Source organism: Pelodiscus sinensis, chromosome 10 (genome assembly GCF_052426305.1).
Source record: "Pelodiscus sinensis isolate ZL-2025 chromosome 10, ASM5242630v1, whole genome shotgun sequence".
Lineage (NCBI taxonomy): Eukaryota > Metazoa > Chordata > Testudines > Trionychidae > Pelodiscus > Pelodiscus sinensis.
Window position 1 is genome coordinate 35,713,798 of NC_143061.1, and position 18,385 is coordinate 35,732,182.

At 44.9% G+C, this 18,385-nt stretch overlaps 1 protein-coding gene across 6 annotated transcripts in view; it reads left to right on the forward strand.

Annotated features, from left to right (window-relative positions):
* The window catches only part of TRIP12 (thyroid hormone receptor interactor 12), a 183,630-nt gene that overhangs the window by 77,358 nt on the left and 87,887 nt on the right, over positions 1 to 18,385 (forward strand). For all 6 annotated transcript variants that reach the window (XM_075937625.2, XM_075937628.2, XM_075937629.2 and 3 more), the window contains one exon: positions 6,291 to 6,396. In XM_075937625.2, coding sequence (XP_075793740.1) covers positions 6,291 to 6,396 — 106 coding nt within the window. The remainder of the gene's footprint in view (positions 1 to 6,290; positions 6,397 to 18,385) is intronic.

An 18,385-nucleotide genomic window follows, 5' to 3' on the forward strand; every position in this document is an offset into this window, starting at 1 on the left:
AATAGAGAGCACAGACCACTGCCTGCATGGAGGTGGAGAATCCTCCTGAAGCCTCCCTTCCCTCCTCTAGGACATGGACTCAGTAGTGAGGCTGCACTTGCCACATGCTTGCTCCAGAAACACCCTGAAACCTTTCCCATTTGTGCTGGGCATATCATGATAGCAGTACAGGCAGTCCCCGAGTTATGCGGATCCGACTTATGTCGGATCCGCACTTACGAACGGGGCTTTTCTCGCCCCGGAACTCATGGGCGGCGGGACCACCCAGACGTGCAGTGGTCCCGCCACCGCATCCTCCGGGGCGAGAAAAGCTGCTTCTCCGCCCCCCCACCCCCCAGCAGACCAGGGACACCCCGAGCAGACCAGGGAGACCCGGAGCAAAGCCTTGGAAGCGGCGGAGTCCCTCGCCTCTGCGGCTTTGCTCGGGAGCAAAGCCTTGGAGGCGCGGGACCCCACCGCCTCCGCGGCTTTGCTCCGGGTCTCCCTGGTCTGCTGGGGGGGGGGGGAGGGGCAGCTAGTGGGATGAGGTTTACCTGGGTGGTCGACAAATGCCTTTGATGTCGACACCCGTGCGTCCAGACTACCGTGCTGAGCCGACAAACAGCTGATCGGCTCAGCGTGGCAGCCATGTAAATTTAAATGAAGCGGCGATTATTTAAATCGCCGCTTCATTTTCCTATGCCTGGTAGCCTCATCTACATGCCTCTGACAACAGAGGCATGTAGTCTAGACGTAGCCTTAGTTAAAATGAAAATTGAGTTTAAAAAATGTGTGCATGCACTGAAAGTCCCCACTATTGTAGAAAAATTAAACACATGTTTTAAATTGTTTTGTGTCTTACAATCTGCCACTGGACCAAGTATTTTCCACCTTATAGATTCCACTGGGAAACAAAAATGTCCTCTTCCAGATATTTCATAAATAAGGAGTATAGACACGAAGAACAGACTGCAACACTAAGAACTGATGGATTAGATCCTATGGGAATAAAATCAAAGGGTGTGAGTACACTATAGCAACACAACTGCAGCTATGTGGTTGTAGTGTGGGTACATAGTAGAGTGATGGAAGGTTTTTTTCCATCATTGCAGTGAATTCACTTCTGTGGCATGGTCTACTCTAGGTGTTAAAGCAACAGAAGAATTCTTCCGTTGATTAAGAGGTCTTCTGTGGGGATTAGGTCAGTCTAACTACATTGGGTGCAATTTTTCCCCCACAGAACTGATCAATGTATTTAGGTTGACCTGAACTTTTAGCTGTAGATGGGATCCTAAGTGTTGAAGGATTTCAGAAAAGGAGCTGTCAGTTTCTTAAGAAAACAACATAAAAGGCACAGTTATCAACTATCCTGGTGCAAAGGAAAGATAGGAAGAATAGTTGGAAGTAAGTGTGGCTCACTCAGAAATTCTTACAATGATCTGAAAACCAAAAAGGAAATCTACCAAAAAAAAAAAAAAAAGAAGAAGAAAAGACAAGATGGATGAATTGAGTACAAAAGACTAGCATAAATGTATAGGGACAAAATCAGAAAGGCGAAGGCACAAAATGAGTTGCTCCTACCAAGGAGTATAAAGGGCAGTAAGTTCTTTAAAAATGTTTAGGGAAAAGAGAGGAGCCCATTTATTTCATAGTTAGCAAGGTGGGAGAGAACTGATAACCTTGAGAAAGCAGAGGTATTAATGGGTATTTTGCTTCAGTGTTCATGAAAAGAGTAAGTGATAACTGGAATCTTAAAATATTAACAAGGAGGCAACACAAGCCAAAACAGAAAAAGAACAGATTAATTAGGGATGTAAAATTCTGTTTAACGGGTTAAACATTATACTTTACTAGTTTACTGATTAAATGGGGGCATATGGGCAGACCCTTCCACCCCCCTGGGTTGGAGTGGCCCCTGCGCTGCAGGCAGGGGCTATTCCAGCCCTGCAGGGCTGCTGGTTCCTAGCCCATGAAAGCTGGGAGAGGCAGTGGGCTTCGGGGGAGAGTGCAGGAGGACGGTTGGGGTATGGTGTCTAGGAAGCAGATAAGGTGGTAGAGTAGTAATTAACTGTGGAAGATTAGCATGCAGGGCACACTACCTGGGGCAACTCCCATTGGGAGGAGCATGGGGGAGGGTGTGTGTGGGGGCGGGGGAACCCTGTGACTCCATGCTGTGTCCTGTATCTCTCTTCCCCCCCCCCCCCCCCTTCCCTCCCAACTTCCATTAGCCACAATTGCTGGCCAATGGGAGCGTGGGGACAGAGGTTCTCAGTGCTTGCGATGATGCAGCTCCAGGTGGGGCAGAAAGGAAAGGCAGCACACATAGCCACTCCTTGCTATCGTTTCTCCCACTCCTCCCCCCCCCCCCCCCGAAGGGCTGGCCCAAAAGATGATGGGCTTCAGACCCAGGCCCTGGGCTGCAGATCCTAAATCCCCTTGCTTATTCTGGCCCTGCTTTTGGGGAGTGCCCCTCTCTCCAGGCCATGGCAGCTCCATGCACGGCAGCCCTGAGCCCCTAAACAGGGCTTATTAAGCAGCAGGAACCTTGATCAGTACTGCTAAAAAGGATCTGGGGTTATAGTGGATCATAAGTCGAGTGAGCCCACAGTGCGATGCAGTTGTAAAAAAGGTTGATATTGTAGGGTGTAATAACAAGAGTTTCTGTATGCATGGCCTGGGAGATACTAGTCCAGCTCTACTCGGTTGTGTTAATTTCTCAGAACCACTCTGGAAGGGTGTGGACAAACTGAAGAGAGTCCAGAGGAGAGCAACAAATGTGATGAAAGGCTTAGAAAATCTGACCTATGAGTAAACTTTAAAAGATGAGCATGTTTGGTGTTGGAAATAAGATTAAGGAGGTTGAATGAGATTTGATGATAATCAAATACATTATGGGCAATATTATTAAAAAGGAGGTTGATCAGTTCTCCATGTCTGCTTGAAGATAGGACAGAAGTAACAGGCTTAATCTGGTGCAAGCAGAATTTAGGTTGGATATTAGAAGAAAATATTTTATAAATTACAAGAATAGTTAAGAACTGAATAAGTTTCCAAGTGAGGGGAACTAAGTTTCCAAGCACAGGAGCACAATGTTGGTCTGTGGGTCTCAGTCATGAGAGGTTTTTCAGAATGGGTTGTACAAAAACGGTACAGGGATGGTCTGGGTGTACTTGTTCAGTCCCCTGTGCTGAAAAAGGACTTTCTTCCACCTCCCACCTTTTTTGTGATTGTGATTAACATTACTAGATTATTAAAAGAAACGATGTTCTACAGTTCATCAGCATTTCCTTTATTAAATGTTTAATTAAAAGCATTTGTAGGATCTGAAATCTGACCACCTTTGATGATGGTTTTCCAGGAATTAAAACTTTTTTGTGCTGATTCCTGTCTGAAGCTTAATTAGAAAAGAGCTTTCAGAGCCAATCTTCACTTAAAACAGTTTTCACTTACCTTTTCAATTTGACTTAAGCTGAGTAACATATTTCTTTGTGAATTTTCCCAGTAGCTTAAGAGAATACCAGGAAACTTGCATAGTAGAGTCCACAGTTGATTATAACTGTGTATTATTATTTTGGTTGGTAACAGCTGAGATGCTTACTATTTTAAGTTTTGTAAGAAACTAACTGCTTTATAGATGCATAATTACTGTATCAGTTATTCATATGATACATTGGGCACTAATAAAGAAATCCTTCTTTTGGTGGCACATCTCTCCTAAAAGCTCAGTAGCTTATTATATAGTGTGATGGGGCCTAGAGTTCCTGGTTAGGACTCCACTGGGCTAGACGCTCTCTATAATTTATACTATTCTGTCTTTGTTCCCACGCTGAAGAGTGAACAATCTTTTCATCTCACAACTTTAGAAATACAGGCAGCCCCCAGGTTATGTACAAGATAGGGACTGTAGGTTTGTTCTTAAGTTGAATCTGTATGTAAGTCGGAACTGGCGTCCAGATTCAGCCGCTGTTGAAACTGACCAGCAGCTGACTACAGGAAGCCCGAGGCAGAGCTGCTCTGTCTCGGGCTTCCTGTAGTCAGCCTCTGGTCAGTTTCAGCAGTGGCTGACTTGGGGGCGCCTGGGGCAGAGCAGCTGGGGTGCTGCCCGGTTGGTCCAGGAGCGGTGCTGCGGGACCAACCCGGCAGCGCCCCAGCTGCTCTACCCCAGGCATCGGCGAGAAAAGCCTAGTCTGCTGGGCGGGCTAGCTAGTGCGCCCCTCTCCCCCAGCAGACCAGGCAGATGCGGGAGGCGGGATGAGACGCACCAGTCCCGCCGCTGCATCCTCCGCGGCTTTGCTCTGTGTCCCCCTGGTCTGCTGGTGGGGCCCCCCCAGCAGACCAGGGAGACACGAAGCGGCTTTTCTCTCCATGGATGACGCAGGCTGCGGGACCACCACACGTCTGGGTGGTCCCGCCGCCCCCGTCCTCCGTGGGGAGAAAATCCCCGTTTGTATGTAGGGATCCGACGTAAGTCGGATCCACGTAACTCGGGGACTGCCTGTACTGATTTATAGACAATCTTCTTTTAAGAATCCTATTTTGCCTGTGCACTTGGGACAGTATGGCAACACTGAAATGGTTCTGTACCCTTAAGTTAGGATGAGCTTAGATGGACATTAAGATTTAAATTCCTATTTTCAGGTTTAGCATAAGAATAATACAACTGAGGGCTGCTGTTGTTAATAAATAGCGTCTTAGGAAGTTGTCTCTTGTTGAATGTCTGTACTACCAGAGAAACACAATATTGCAAATCATACGCATAGACACATTTTAATTTTCTCTGCACGACTCTTTAGAGGCTCTAGATGTAGTTTCAGACCCCTGTTTTGGTAGGGGAGGGGGGAATTTCTCAAATTCACTTTGGGAGCTACTGTTTGCGGTTGGGGTGTGGGTCGAGGGAAAGGGGAGCACTCAGATCTACAGTTTCAAAAAAGGCAAAAGTTTCAAAAAGTGAGGAATATCTTGTACTCTCTTATAACTCAGATGGAAGAACTTTGATTGCATTTGAAGATAACTCTAGTTACTTCTTGCCTACTTGACCAGATTGCCTTAGGCTTCATTAAAGAGAATTGCATTGGAAACAGCAACTTTTGTCTTCTAGGAGTCAGTCGTCTCCCACTGATTGATAATAAACCAGAGGACTGATTTTTTTTTTTTCTTAACTAGAAGCTAAGGAGGAGAGTATGAGGAAAGTTGGAAAGAAGCTGACAAAAGCAGATAAAGATTTGACAAAAAGCTTGTATGCATGCAAACATTTAATAAAAATGTAAGATGAATGACAAGCCAATTATTCTTTAAGGAAACTAACTGCTAAAGGAAGGTGTCAAGATAGTCTTAGACTAAAAAGTTCTAGTTAAAACAAATGCAGGCAGATTGTGAACAATGGTAGGGCAAGTCAGTGAATATTGACTGTGTGTGTGATGTGATCGGGACTTCCACATATAAAGGAAACCGTCTCAGCATTGCACCTAAGCCACCTTAGGTAGACATAAGCAGTTAGCTTCTGGAGTACCTATTAATAATCAATAAAGTGATCTACATGTAAACTGGCCATGTAGTAGTGCTGAGACATTCTTTCAGCTCTTACTCCTTTGTTGGGTTGAAATAAAATATTTTATATTTACCAGTATGTCTAAAGAATTAGCAGCTAATATAGAACACAGCATAACATCCTATAATGCGCTGTTTTTTAACCAGCAGTCTTGGGCCCTCTGTGGGGCAATGGGTAGGCTTCAGAGAGTCCACCAAGCAGGGCCAGCCTTAGATTTGCTGGGGTCTGGGGCAGAAAGCTGAAGCCTCATCATATGGACCCCGAATCCTTCTACATGGGACTGAAGCCAAAGTCTGAGCAATTTAGATTCATGGGGATACACAGAGCTACTGGCAGGTTTGTGCTTGAAACTCCCTATGCCAGTCCTGGACTTAACACACATTATTGTTGCATGTGGAGGAGGATTCAGAAAAAGAAGATGAGAACTTCTGTAATATAGTATCTGTTGTAGGCAGTGCCTCTCATCATTGCTATAAAATCATGTAGAAAGTTGATGTTAGTGTTTGCTAATTGTCCAAATAACACATTTTAATGATTCCTTTCATTAATCGTACTCGGTTGTCTTGCTAGATTGTGAGAGCTTTCCTTCACACTAAATGCGCAAAGGGCCTTGTTACGGCTGGTGGTAGACTGAGAAGAATTTATTGGTGTCTTGTCTGTAAAACAACATGTAACCTTTGTGCTTCTCTATTTGCTGTGTGCTTGAAAACAAAGACGGGAGTGGATTGAAGTGTTGTTCTAACTTTATGTATTATGTATGTAGGCTTAAGAAAATCTACAAAGAAGCGCAGTGAATCACCACCTGCAGAGCTCCCCAGTTTGCGGCGGAGCACACGGCAAAAGACCACGGGCTCCTGTGCTAGTACCAGGTAAATGTTAAATTCCAGATTCTAAGCTTGGTATGGCTATTACTATACTTGATCCAATAAAGTGTGCTCCTTCTGTGAATGGAGAAGAGATTCAGATGGCTATTTGTAAAATAGTGGCTGTGATTCAAAAACCCATGGGATCACTGATTTATGGCATCATAGAAATATGAGTGCAGTTTGGCATCCTCCCATGTGATGATAGTGACCTTCGGTTACTGAGCTTGGAAGGACTACATAATATCAGGCTAGCTCAAAAATTGGTGACAGGCATACAGTTGTCATCTGAGTCAGAGATGGGGAAGGCTGTTTAATGGGATACCCTTCAAGGTCTCATTAAAATGGGGTGGTTTCTGAAAGACCTTTGGTTTAAAGAAAAATAAATCTTACAAGCTATAAGTCACTGTTCTTTTTAGGAGCTGGTTATTTTTATCAGCAATGCAGGTGATCATAAAAGCTTACTGTTCAAACTAGGGTAACAGTAAACAACTTGTTGGAGGTTTTTTTGGTTTTGCAACTTCAAATTGTAATTTAGTTTCCTTTTAGGAGGGCAGGTTTCTCTGTTTCAACAAAAGAAACTCTTGTTTCTAGACCAGTGTTTCCCAATTTTATTTGGCCGAGGAACCCTCTTCAGCTTTTCAGTATTTCAAGGAACCCCTAGGTTTGTCAAGCAAAAAAAAAAAGGGGGGGTTGAGAGACTAACCAATTCATGAAAATCCCGCAGCAGCAGCCAGCAAAGGGGAGCTCAGTGAAGGTTGCGCACGGCAGGGATGAGACAGGGATGGAGTCGGGGGAGAGACACTCTGGGGCCAGGGTGGGAGGACGTGTGGGGGAGGCCAGAGCCTGCTCCTGCTCCAGCTCCAAATATTGGTGTAGCATGGGCACCACGAGCCCATATAACTCACTGCCCATGCTTCTCCTGGCTAGCCAGCTCTCTCTCTCTCTCTCTCTCTTTTCAGAGGGGGCGGGGGAGCGCCGGCTCCTCACGGAACCCCTCGTTTTGCTTCGCGGAACCCCAGGGTTCCCCGGAGCACCGATTGGGAAACACTGTTCTAGACCATGCAAAATGCAACATGAGTTCAAGGACTGTCTTCATGTTTAACGCTGTTCATTTAAATTGTAAATATTCCATCTGAGAGCTCTTTAAATATACTGTGCAACTGCAACACTCCCTCCCCTCACCAAAAGCCTGAATATTGGGTCAAAGTACTCACATCTGCACAAAAAACTTGGGTCTGTGAAGTCTTGGAATCTCTCTTTAAAGTGTCTCAAATGCGTCCAGTAAGCTAGGTTTGTGGTTTTGTTTGTTGAAAATGAATAAATTTTCTGTGTTTCACCCAGCTGCACCCTCCACCCAGTGTGGGCCAGGGCTTGGGGGACCCAGCGCCGCAAGGACTCTTGTACATTTCTAAGGTAGAATGCCATACTGCACTTCGGCCTTCGAAATGTACCAACAGCCCAGACTCTTGCTACATTTGAAAGCAGAATTGCCCTTATCGACTAATTGAATAGTCACTGGAAATTCCATTGTGTATTCAATTAGTTGATGATCTAATTTTAACATCCCTAGTCTCTGCATGACAGCCAGTGTGATCAGACAAACACAGACATTCCTTTGTCCATTACAGACTGCGTGCTTGTGCATTGCTTGCCGAAGGCACACTTTCAGAACATAACTTTAGTTCACATTCATAATTTTGTACACTATTCATACATACCTCGTAGAAGAATATTAATAATCAGTGAATTATTAGTTTTCAAATACCTTACAATAGTGATTCCCAACCATTTTTATACCACGGAAGAGCAAAGTCATTCAAACAGTTGGAGGACTGGCACTGAAATATTTGCATATTCATTATGGTAATTTTAACCAATGGTCTATGAAGCAAATCAAAGGAGAGGAGGGGACATGATGGTTAACAAGAATTTTGAAAAACTGCTGCACGCACACGTAAAAAAAACAATAAAATAGTTGCTAATACTTGTTAAAATGTATTTTTCAGTCCAAACCTTTTGCCTCAATTGCACCAGACTAGCAAGTCTGATGATGCTGACACATTCTGCACATTAATATTTTCCTATGCACTTAATGCATAATAATAATGTGTATACCTGCTGGCTGGGAGCAGCTGAAGGCCAAGGGCAGGCTTCTGCTGAGCAGAAAGGGAGAAAAACGGGGTCGCAGGAGCAGCCACTCTGCACAGTGTTTGGCCCGCTGGCCAGGTCACATAGCGAACACCTGAGCTGGAACTGGGGCCACAATATGGCTGCCCCCGTAGGAACAGCCTCACTATGGTCCCGGCTCTAGCTGCAGCACACTCAGCTACCAGCTGCCTCACTCACCCTGTTGTTGCATGCGGAAGTACGCAGGAAGGGAATTCCCTGGGAACCTAAGGAGCAGAACTGGGAGCGGAACTAAATAAAAGCTATGGCCCATCATGCAGGGGTTCACAGCCTGCCGCCAGTCCATGGACCAGCTGCCTTAAGATATCTTCTTAGATACAGATTATGACAAGTGTGGTAGGTGTAGTGAGGATTGAGTTGCTGACCGTTGTGAACTATAAGTAGGCTTCTGTCACAGCATGATGGGGGAAGAAGTGAATTGAGCAAGGGGATAAGTTCCCATCATGCATCTTTCTTTATCCTGTATTATGGATAGCATTACAATATTTTTGTGGCTTGATTTAAAAAAAAAAAAAAAAAAAAAAAACTCTACAAAACCATGTAGCACTTCTGACTATCACCTTTGTAAGATGCATGGAGTCTGCACAGCTCTGTGCCATTGTCATGAACATGACAAACCTCTAGCATTTGTAGAGTCACAGGAAGAACCACAGCAGCAGAGGATATGGTCATTTTATGGTAGATGATTGCTGTGAGACCTAGCAAAACCAAATTAAAGGAGGTGGTTGGTAGGGTTCAGGTAGCAGCTGCAGACGGTGTGCTGCTTCTGGGGCCCAGAAGCAATCACTGACTGGTAAGATTGCATCATAATGATAGTTTGAGATGACCAAGCAGTGCATGCAGAACTTTTAGATGTAAAAGACTATATTCTTGGCACTTGGAGTGCAGGGACACCAAAATGGGAGTTGTGTTGACAGTGAAGAAGTGAGGAGCAGTTTTTGTGGACGTTTGCAATGGGGATATGAATGGTTAACTGGTAAGCCTCACTCTTGATGGCTTCTTGATATGCTTTCCACCCTTAACAGGTGAGGCTTATTAGTTTTGGTTAACTGGTTGGGGCTGGAGCAGCTCCCTGCCTGCTGTGGGCAGAGAGCTGCTCCATCACCGTGGGACCTGCTACAGGCAGGAATGCTCTAGCTGGGGGGGGGGGCATTCCAGCCTAACTGTGCAGGAGTATTTCAGCTCAGTGGGCTAGTGTGCCCCCCACCCCAGTTGGTTAACTTGTTACATTATTATGTTTAACTGATTGACCAATTAAACAGAATTGTATATCCCTACTTTTGCAATGCTGGATTGCTACCAGTCAGTGGGAAATCATTTTTGAGTTGGGAAAGCCAATCAGGGTGTTGGCATTTAAGGATCTAGGACCATTGAATAGTCTCCTGCTATACAGAACTGTGACCCTCTCCAATGTGCAAGATGTAGTGGATGGATTTGTAGCAGTGGGGTTTCTTAATTGTAGAGGGGTGATGGATATCCATATTTTGGCACAAGCGCATCTTGCCACAGAGCATTTCAACAGAAAGCTACTTGTGTATGGTTTCTTCAGTATTGATGGATCACCAAGGACACTTTATCGATATCCGTGTTGGCAAGTCAGGGAGGTGCACAATCCGTGCATCTTTTAAGAATGTGCTTTAGTCTGCAGCAAAAAGAGATGTAGATTCATCATTATTACAGAAAACATAGATACAAGTGGCAGGGAGGAAGGGGAAGGGGAAGGCAGGTGGCTTATTATCCTTGAATGCTCCCTTAGCATTTCAGTTGTCTAGTGGCCTCACTAGTTCTTTAGCAAGCTACCTGCTTCTGGTGTTCTGCTTCTTGAATTACGTTTTGAGTTCATGGCTAGCTATTCTTCTTCAAATTCCTTTTTGGCTTTCCTATTTATCTTTACATTTGATTTGACAGAGTTTATGTTCCTTTCTGTTTTCCTCACTAGAATTTAACTTGCACTTTTTAAACAATACCTTTTTATCTCACTCCTCCTTGTCTTGGCTGTTAAGCCCAGTGGCACTTTTTTTTGGTTGTCTTACTTTGTGTATACATTTAAGTTGAGCCTCTGTTAAGGTGTCTTTAAAAAGTTTCCATGCAACTTGCAGGGATTTCACTTTGGGCACCAGTGTTCCCTTTAAGGTGCATGCCTGCACGGCCTTGCACAAAAAATTCTAAGCCCACCCACCTCCTTCACACACCTACTGCAGTAGTGGTGGTGCCAGGACTCTGGTGGCTCGGGCTGTGTTAGGGAGGGCTGACTGTTCTGGCTGCCGCCAGCCACATCCAGCAGCTGTCTACCACTGGGGGTTGGAGTTGCGCGTGGGGTCTGGGGGGGGACAGCGGGTAGGCAGCTGCTTTGGGGGTTGGGGCTTTGTGGCTCAAACATGGGGATGGGTGTGAGGGTCAGACAGAATCCAATAAAGTGAGAACAAAATCAGCATTTCTTCAGACTTGAGTAGGACTGATTCTGCTCGCTCACAGCTGTAAATCAGCAATAGTGATAAAACTGGTATGCAAATAAATGTTTACATTTAAAAAAAATGATGAACACAAAACATTTTGGGAGCTGTTTTACTACAGCTCTAGTTTTAGATCTTACTCTGAATATTATATTCTGATGCATTAGAAATGGAATCACTTTGTTTTGAACAGTCCTTGAAGACTAAAATGTAGGATTTTTACAGCCATTGGTGGTATGCTTAATGTACTTGATTTTAGACTTTATTCTCCCAAACTTGTATTGAAATAAACAAATTTTTAAAAAGGGAAGGAAAGAGATTTACTGTAATAGTAAGCAGTGGAATATGGAAAATCTAAACATTCTTCAATATTGCACAAAGCAAAGCCACTGTCTAAAATATATACATCTGTATTACTCTTAGCTTAAAAAGTGTGTTGAGGTGAGGGTAAATGTTGTCTAATTTTTTAACCATAAATGAGAAGCTGCTGTTTGTGCTTCTAATAGTAATAACAGCGCAGATAGGAGGAATGCTGTGCAACTCTTTCTCTGTATTCTTCCTTTAAACATTATTAATCTGAAATAATTACTTGCTTGGTGTTCTCTCTGAAACTACTGACAGTGACGCTTTTTACTACTAAGTGGCACTAAAACTGTTGTCAAATGCATTCTTTATCTCCCAGTACTGGTACAAATGCTATTTACTACCTTACCATAAACGCCTGGTGGTTTTTGCCATAAATTACATGTCATTAATAGAACCCATTTCTGGTTATTCTTCCTAATACAGTCCAGAAGACACTTTCCTCTATACATATAGTAAGTAAAAAGTCCTATATTACAGGAGTATAATTTTGAGTCTGCATGTTCCTTTGGAAGATCCAGTGAATTAACTGTAGATACACACTGATAATAAATAGTTCTCATCAGCTGGTGATTTATCTGGCTAGGATACTGTAATAGTGTCTTTCACTATACACTGAAGACATTTTGTTTAATTATTGATTATGAATTGGCCCAATGATTGCTCAGGTATGTCTAATTCTGTTGTCAGCGTGTGCGCACGGTTCTGAAAAGCTGCAATTTCTAGGCTGCTGCAGCTCAGTTGTCTGTCCGCAGGCTTGGCTATATGTACACTGGCCATTTATAGACAAAAGCCTATGTCCTTCAGAGGTGTTACCCCCCTCTTCCCAAGACAAAAGTTTTGTGGTGGCAAGTACCAGTGTGATCAGCAGGTGGTATACAAGGGCCCTCTTCTGCTGACCATGAGAGTGCTGCTTGTTGGGGGTGGAAGTATTTTGTCAGCAAAAGAGCTGATAAACAGCAGTTGCACTGCCCATGAAGGGGGTGAGGTGGGGCAAAGAGGGCAGTTTCCCTGGGACTCACTGATTCTGAAGGGCCTGGGGCTCTGGCCGCTGCTGCAACAGTAAGAGCAGTGCTGCAGCGTGCTTATTCTTGGCCTCCTGTGACTTATGGACCTGTAGACAGTGCAGATTTAGAGCAGCCATGGGGCTAATCTAACATACTGAAAATTTTGCAGTATTAATTTTCTTTTTATTTGACTTCATATTAAATACACTTTTGAAGTCATGCACCTTGTTAATTAGCCCTTGTTTTTAGATTTTGTTTTCTTCCATAACATTTAAATTATATAAATCAATAACTTGAGTGCCACGGTGTCCCACATCTGAACAAGTGCACAGGGCCTCAATATTGGTTCACAAGATGCAATTTACTCTGCTGATGGATGGAAAATCTTAAAGGGAACACCGTTTGGCACTGTACCTCTTACATTTCTGTTTAACTAATCACCTCACTTTTGTTTAGTTCCCCTCTCTGAAATTAAGTGCCATACTGTTGAACTGCTATAGCTTTTTTTTCCTGCCACAGACGTTAAATTGAATTATATGATGGTCACGCTTTCTAAGATGGTCATCAGTATAAGTTAATTGAATAATCGATTGACCTCATGAATTCCTTTTAGTTACTCAGCTATTCTGTATGCCCCAGGGGTGGGGTCAGCAGCTAGTGTGCTCTGGCTCCACTTCTGAGGAGCCCTCTGCCAGTCTGCACTGCTGCATGGGATGCCAGGCGGGGAGCTGGTCTGTGAGGGGAGCCAGTTTAAAAATCAGCTCTCCTCAGTCACCAACTGCTTGTTGCCCCATGCTGCTGCCTCTAATACAGAGGCAGCAGTGTGGAGTGGCAGCAGCCCCTGTCCAGGAGTGGGGCTGAGCTCCTGGACGTGGCGCGAGTCAGAACTGAGCTAGGCTGCTGTCCAGACTGCTAAAAAGTTTAGTGGCCAGCAGGGGGGAGAGGAGAGAATATGCATGAAGTCTATAGCATTAACCTATAAGTTTTGGCTTATCAGTTAATGTTCTAAACTTGTACATCTCTAGTTGAGCTATATTCACCTCTTGGACCAGATTCTGTACTTCGTGTAGGACTAATTCAAGAATTGCCTTGCCTCCTGTAGGTTCCAGGAGAAGCTCTTCCAAGAAGCTGTTGCTTAAAGTGTCAAACTTATTTCTGCATCCCATCCTGAGGTGACATGTACTCAGACACTATGGGGATAGCTGAAATCCCCCCCTCTTCATTTTATTTTTATAGCCTCTCTAATCTCCTTTAGCATTTCAGTGACTATTAGCATCCTGCTTGCTAAATGCCTATAATTATGTGTTTGTTGCTGATTGAGTTCTGTCACCCTGTACAATTAGTAGTAGGTGCTTGCAATAGCACTAAATATTCTGTAGTATATGTTGTGAAAAAATAAAGATGAATTATTTACCAAAAATAGCTTCTTCTGAAAAAAATCAGAGCAAAAATGTGGACTTGAACTTTTACAATAAACATTTGGGAACAAATTAATGGAACCAATCTTAAAGTAGAAGCAACATGCATGTTCATGTTGGCTACACATACTGACCTGAGGGCCATAGTTGCTATGTGAAGCTGTGGTTCTCTTTACTGTACTGTGACATGGTGTGGTAGGAGTGAGGATGCAGTCTGTGATGCCACATGGATTGTTGCAGTGTAGGGAGGAGCTAAAATAGAGTTCATTGACTGCAAAGGGTGGAGAGCAGTGTTTCCTCTAAGATGAGTGGCATGTCACAGGTGATTAATCAGCCCCACCCTGTCATTGAGCTCTTATTTGGTGGGGTTGATTAATCACCTGTGAAGCTCTGCTGCTAAGCAGCTTAGAGGGAACATTGGAATACAGCCTCTAATTGTTGGATTTGTAGGTAAATGAGAGTCCAGGCATTTGTTTGCTGCTGGGGAAGCCCCATTATGTCCTAGTGCATCTCACTCTCTTGACTCCTGGGCCTTTCTGCTGTATTCTGTTGCTGTCTCCATACTGTAAGTAATAGTTATCCTCCCTGTTCTCTATTTGTAGTCTGATACAGTACCAGCTTTTGAGAATCTCACTGAATATATCCTCACATCACCTCCTCCTTATTGCGGTCAGGCATTCTGCACTTATGCAGTGGTGATCCTATAAGGCAGGGGTGGGGAACCTTTTGGGCTGGGAGCTGCAGACCCACAAAAAAATCAAGTCGGCCCAGGTCAGTGAAGGTTTGTGGAATTTTTGTCTTCCCGCATGTATGTGGCCCACCAACAGAGTAGGGAATGGTGGTGGGGACGGGGGGAGAAACCCTCACTGACATGGCCCAAAACTGAGAAGCAGAGAAAGACCCTTGCATCACTGATGTAACTTGAGGTGCCAGGGGTCCCTTCATGCTCCAGCCCTGTGTGGGAGGGCCCATGGCTGCCCAGCTCTTACTACATATAAACTGCAGAGCGACAGTTGTTCCAGATGGGTGCGAGCCAGGACTGCTTGGTCCTGGCTTGTGCTGGGTCCAGCAGCCCCTGTTCATGGTGGCTGGGGCTGGCAGCAGACAGGGACTGCTACCAGAACAGCTTTTGCCCATGGCAGCAGCCCCTGTCTGCGAAGGGAAGCTTTCTGCTGGGGAGCTGCTGCTGGAGCAGCATCTGCCCAAGTTATGCCTTGGCCCTACCCCTCCTGCCTCCATCCTCGCTGCCTCTGATAGAGGTAGCAGTGGGGCCAGGGAGGGAGGTGGCACCATGAAGATGGTGATGGGTGGAGAGGGGGAAACCAGCATTTAAGCTGGCTCCCACAGCACTGCCTCCTGACCTAGAGGCAGTGGGGGGGAGAAGGGGAGGTAGTGAGCAGTGTTCCCTCTAAGCTCTGGGCAGTACAGCTTCATAGGTGATTAATCAGCCACACCCAGTCAGGGGCTGATTACCTGTGAAGCTGTGCTGGGCTCAGTTTGGAGAGAACTCTGGAAGGGACTAGTCAGGCACTCAACTCAACAACTCGCTTATATCCCTAAAACCTAACTTTTAACTAGTTAACTGATTACCCGGATGTTATATCCCTAGTCCTTATATCAAACTTGCAATTGGGGATGGAGAATGTGAAGTGGGGGAGGCATTTGAGTCTGTAGGCAAAACTGCAGAAAAATCAGACGTATATACAGGTTGGAACTCTTAACCAGGATTCTCTGGTCTGTGAACATCCATGGGTTGGAATGGATGTTACAGAACCAGAGGGTCCCGGTGCAGGGCCAGTGGTTGGGCAATAGGTTGGCAGCAAGGCTACCTAGCAGGGCTGGGAGCTGCAATAGCTGTGGCTTGGTGGGGCAGCTGCCTGGCAATTCTCAGAGCAGGTGCAATGCATGGCCACCAAGTGGGTCAGCAGGAGGTGAAGAGCTGGCTGGGAGGCCAGTGGGCTCGACCGGAGGGCTGGTGCAAGGATCCAGAGATGATCTCTGCTGATCGGGCAAAATCCCTCATCTGGGACTGGTCAGGTCCAGAGGGTTCTGGCCCAGGAGGTCCAACCTATACTTGAAGCTGCCATTGTGTGGGCAAATGCCAGATTGGTCAAATTACAACAGTTAATTTTGACATGACACCAGACTTCTGCTAATGGCCCATTGTGGCAGGATAGTCATAGTCCATCTATTAAATTTCACACAGGTATTGAAGAGGACAAAGTGCTTTTTGTTAGACTGCAGCTAAAATTACACTTAAGCGCCATCAAATATGCAACAAATGATTGTGCATATGTATTTTAACACTTTTTTTTTTTTTTTTTTTTTTTAACTGCCAGACCATTTGCAACTCACCATAAAGCTTCTAGTCAGATTTATTCTCATTCTCCTGGAACTCTGCAGTAGAACACGGATTCAGTGAATTTGTTCAAATCAAGCCCTATGAAGTAGCAAAATCCAACCCTGATTTCACACACACACAACAAGTGAATGATGCCAGTATAAGTGGTGTTTAGCCTTTTCAGGCTATCTTCTAACAGAACCTAAGAGGGATAGTAACATTCCTAAACTTACTTTTTAAGGACATGCCCCAGTCTTTCTTGATAAAGTCCTTCTTTATGAGCTTGATGAGATCATTTTGCTTGTACCTGGGTTAGGGTAAATTATCCTAAATGTTTGTCCATCGTAAGTTTTCTTTTATCCTAATGTTTGTAGCCAAACTGTGTTGGAAGAGAACATATCTAAATCACTTTATTTTTCATTGGAATTCCTTAGCAGGCCTGTGTCTTCAGCATTGCATTACAGCATGCAGTCACAGATGTTAGGGATGTCAACTTGTAGATAACTACGTGATTAACGGATAAGCCTGGGATGGAGGCACCGGGGGAGGAGCACTGGGCCTCCTTGTGGATATGGGCTGCTACTGTGGGCAGAAGTTGGTCTTGCTGCTACGAACAGGGGCTGCTGGACCTGTCGCAAGCCAGGACCGAGCAGTCTTGGCTTGTATTGGTCTAAAGTCAGCATGCAAGCAGGCAGGAGTTGGTGCTGAGGGAGCTGGCTTAAGTCGGTTCCCCCTGTATTGCTGCCTCTATCCAAAGCAGCAGCACATGGTGGGGAGGGGGGAAGGGAAGGCTCCTGTGAAGCAGCCTCTCTGTGGGGAGCCCAGATCCCTCGCAGACAGGGCCTGCTGCCACCCTGCGCTGCTGCTGCCTCTATATGGGTATGTCTACACTACCCCGCTAGTTCGAACTAGCGGGGGTAATGTAGTCATCCGCAGTTGCAAATGGAGCCCGGGATTTGAATTTCCTGGGCTTCATTTGCATGAAACCGGCCGGTGCCATTTTTAAATGCCGGCTAGTTCGAACGAGGTGTACAGCTAGTTCGGATTAGAAGCCTAATCCGAACTAGCTAGTCCATGCCGTGTGTAGCCGCGCAGCATGGGGTCCGAACTAGCCGGCATTTAAAAATGGCGCCGGCCGGCTTCATGCAAATGAAGCCCGGGAAATTCAAATCCCGGGCTTCATTTGCAACTGCGGATGACTACATTACCCCCGCTAGTTCGAACTAGCGGGGTAGTGTAGACATACCCTATAGGAGGTGGCAGGTGGGAGCCAGTTCGTGTGGGAAACCATTTTTTTAAACTGCCTCCCACCTGCCACCCCACACTGCTGCCTTTGATAGAGAGGCAGCACCACAGGGTGATAAGGGACTCCTCAGGAGCGGGGTTGGAGTACACTGGCTGCCAGTCCCACCCTGGGGAACTCTAAGATAGTTGTGTAATTGCTAACATTTCATGTGATTACACGACTATTCAGTTACACGCTATCTAACTTCCCTAGCAGACATGCCTGCAACTATTGCTAATCTGAAGTTCTGTATTTGGATTTTAGGCCTTCAAGCAAGTAACCAGGGAAATATCAAAAGCTGCTCTGTGATGGCATTTCAGAAATGATGTATTTTTGTAGCAAGTGTCTCATCTGCACTTAAGTACTTGAGGTGGGGAAAAAAATGAAGCTTGTTAAATTGGCTGCTCACTAGTCAATTAATCCAATACATTTCCTAAAGTGTTGGGGGAGAGGAGGGGTAGAACTCTGAAGACTGCTCTGAGCAGTTATGATGAATTTGCCATCTTATTCAGTGTTGGTTTGAATCCAGGCATATCTTGACCATATTATAACTACTAGGGTAACAAACTACTCTGAGTCAGTTGCTAAGTAATGAAGTGTCTTGACAAAGGTCTGGGCACAGGTAGCCAAGAGACACTCCCATCTGGCTCTCTACAAATATTAGACCACCTTTCCCTGTACTTAGATAAACATGTAGCACGTAGTGCTCCTGCAAACATATTAAGAAAATTCCCACTTCATCATAGAGCCGCTCAATTGTCTAAAGTTAAATGCAAGTAGTAATCAGTTATTCAGCATGTTTCAAAATATGTTTGGGATTCAATTATTTATTCTATCTATAACCTTTTTCTCTCTTCTTCCAGATATATGTATAATTGTGGATATTAGTAACATAAGCATATCACATTGTTTATAATGCTCCCTTCTGGTTCTTGTTT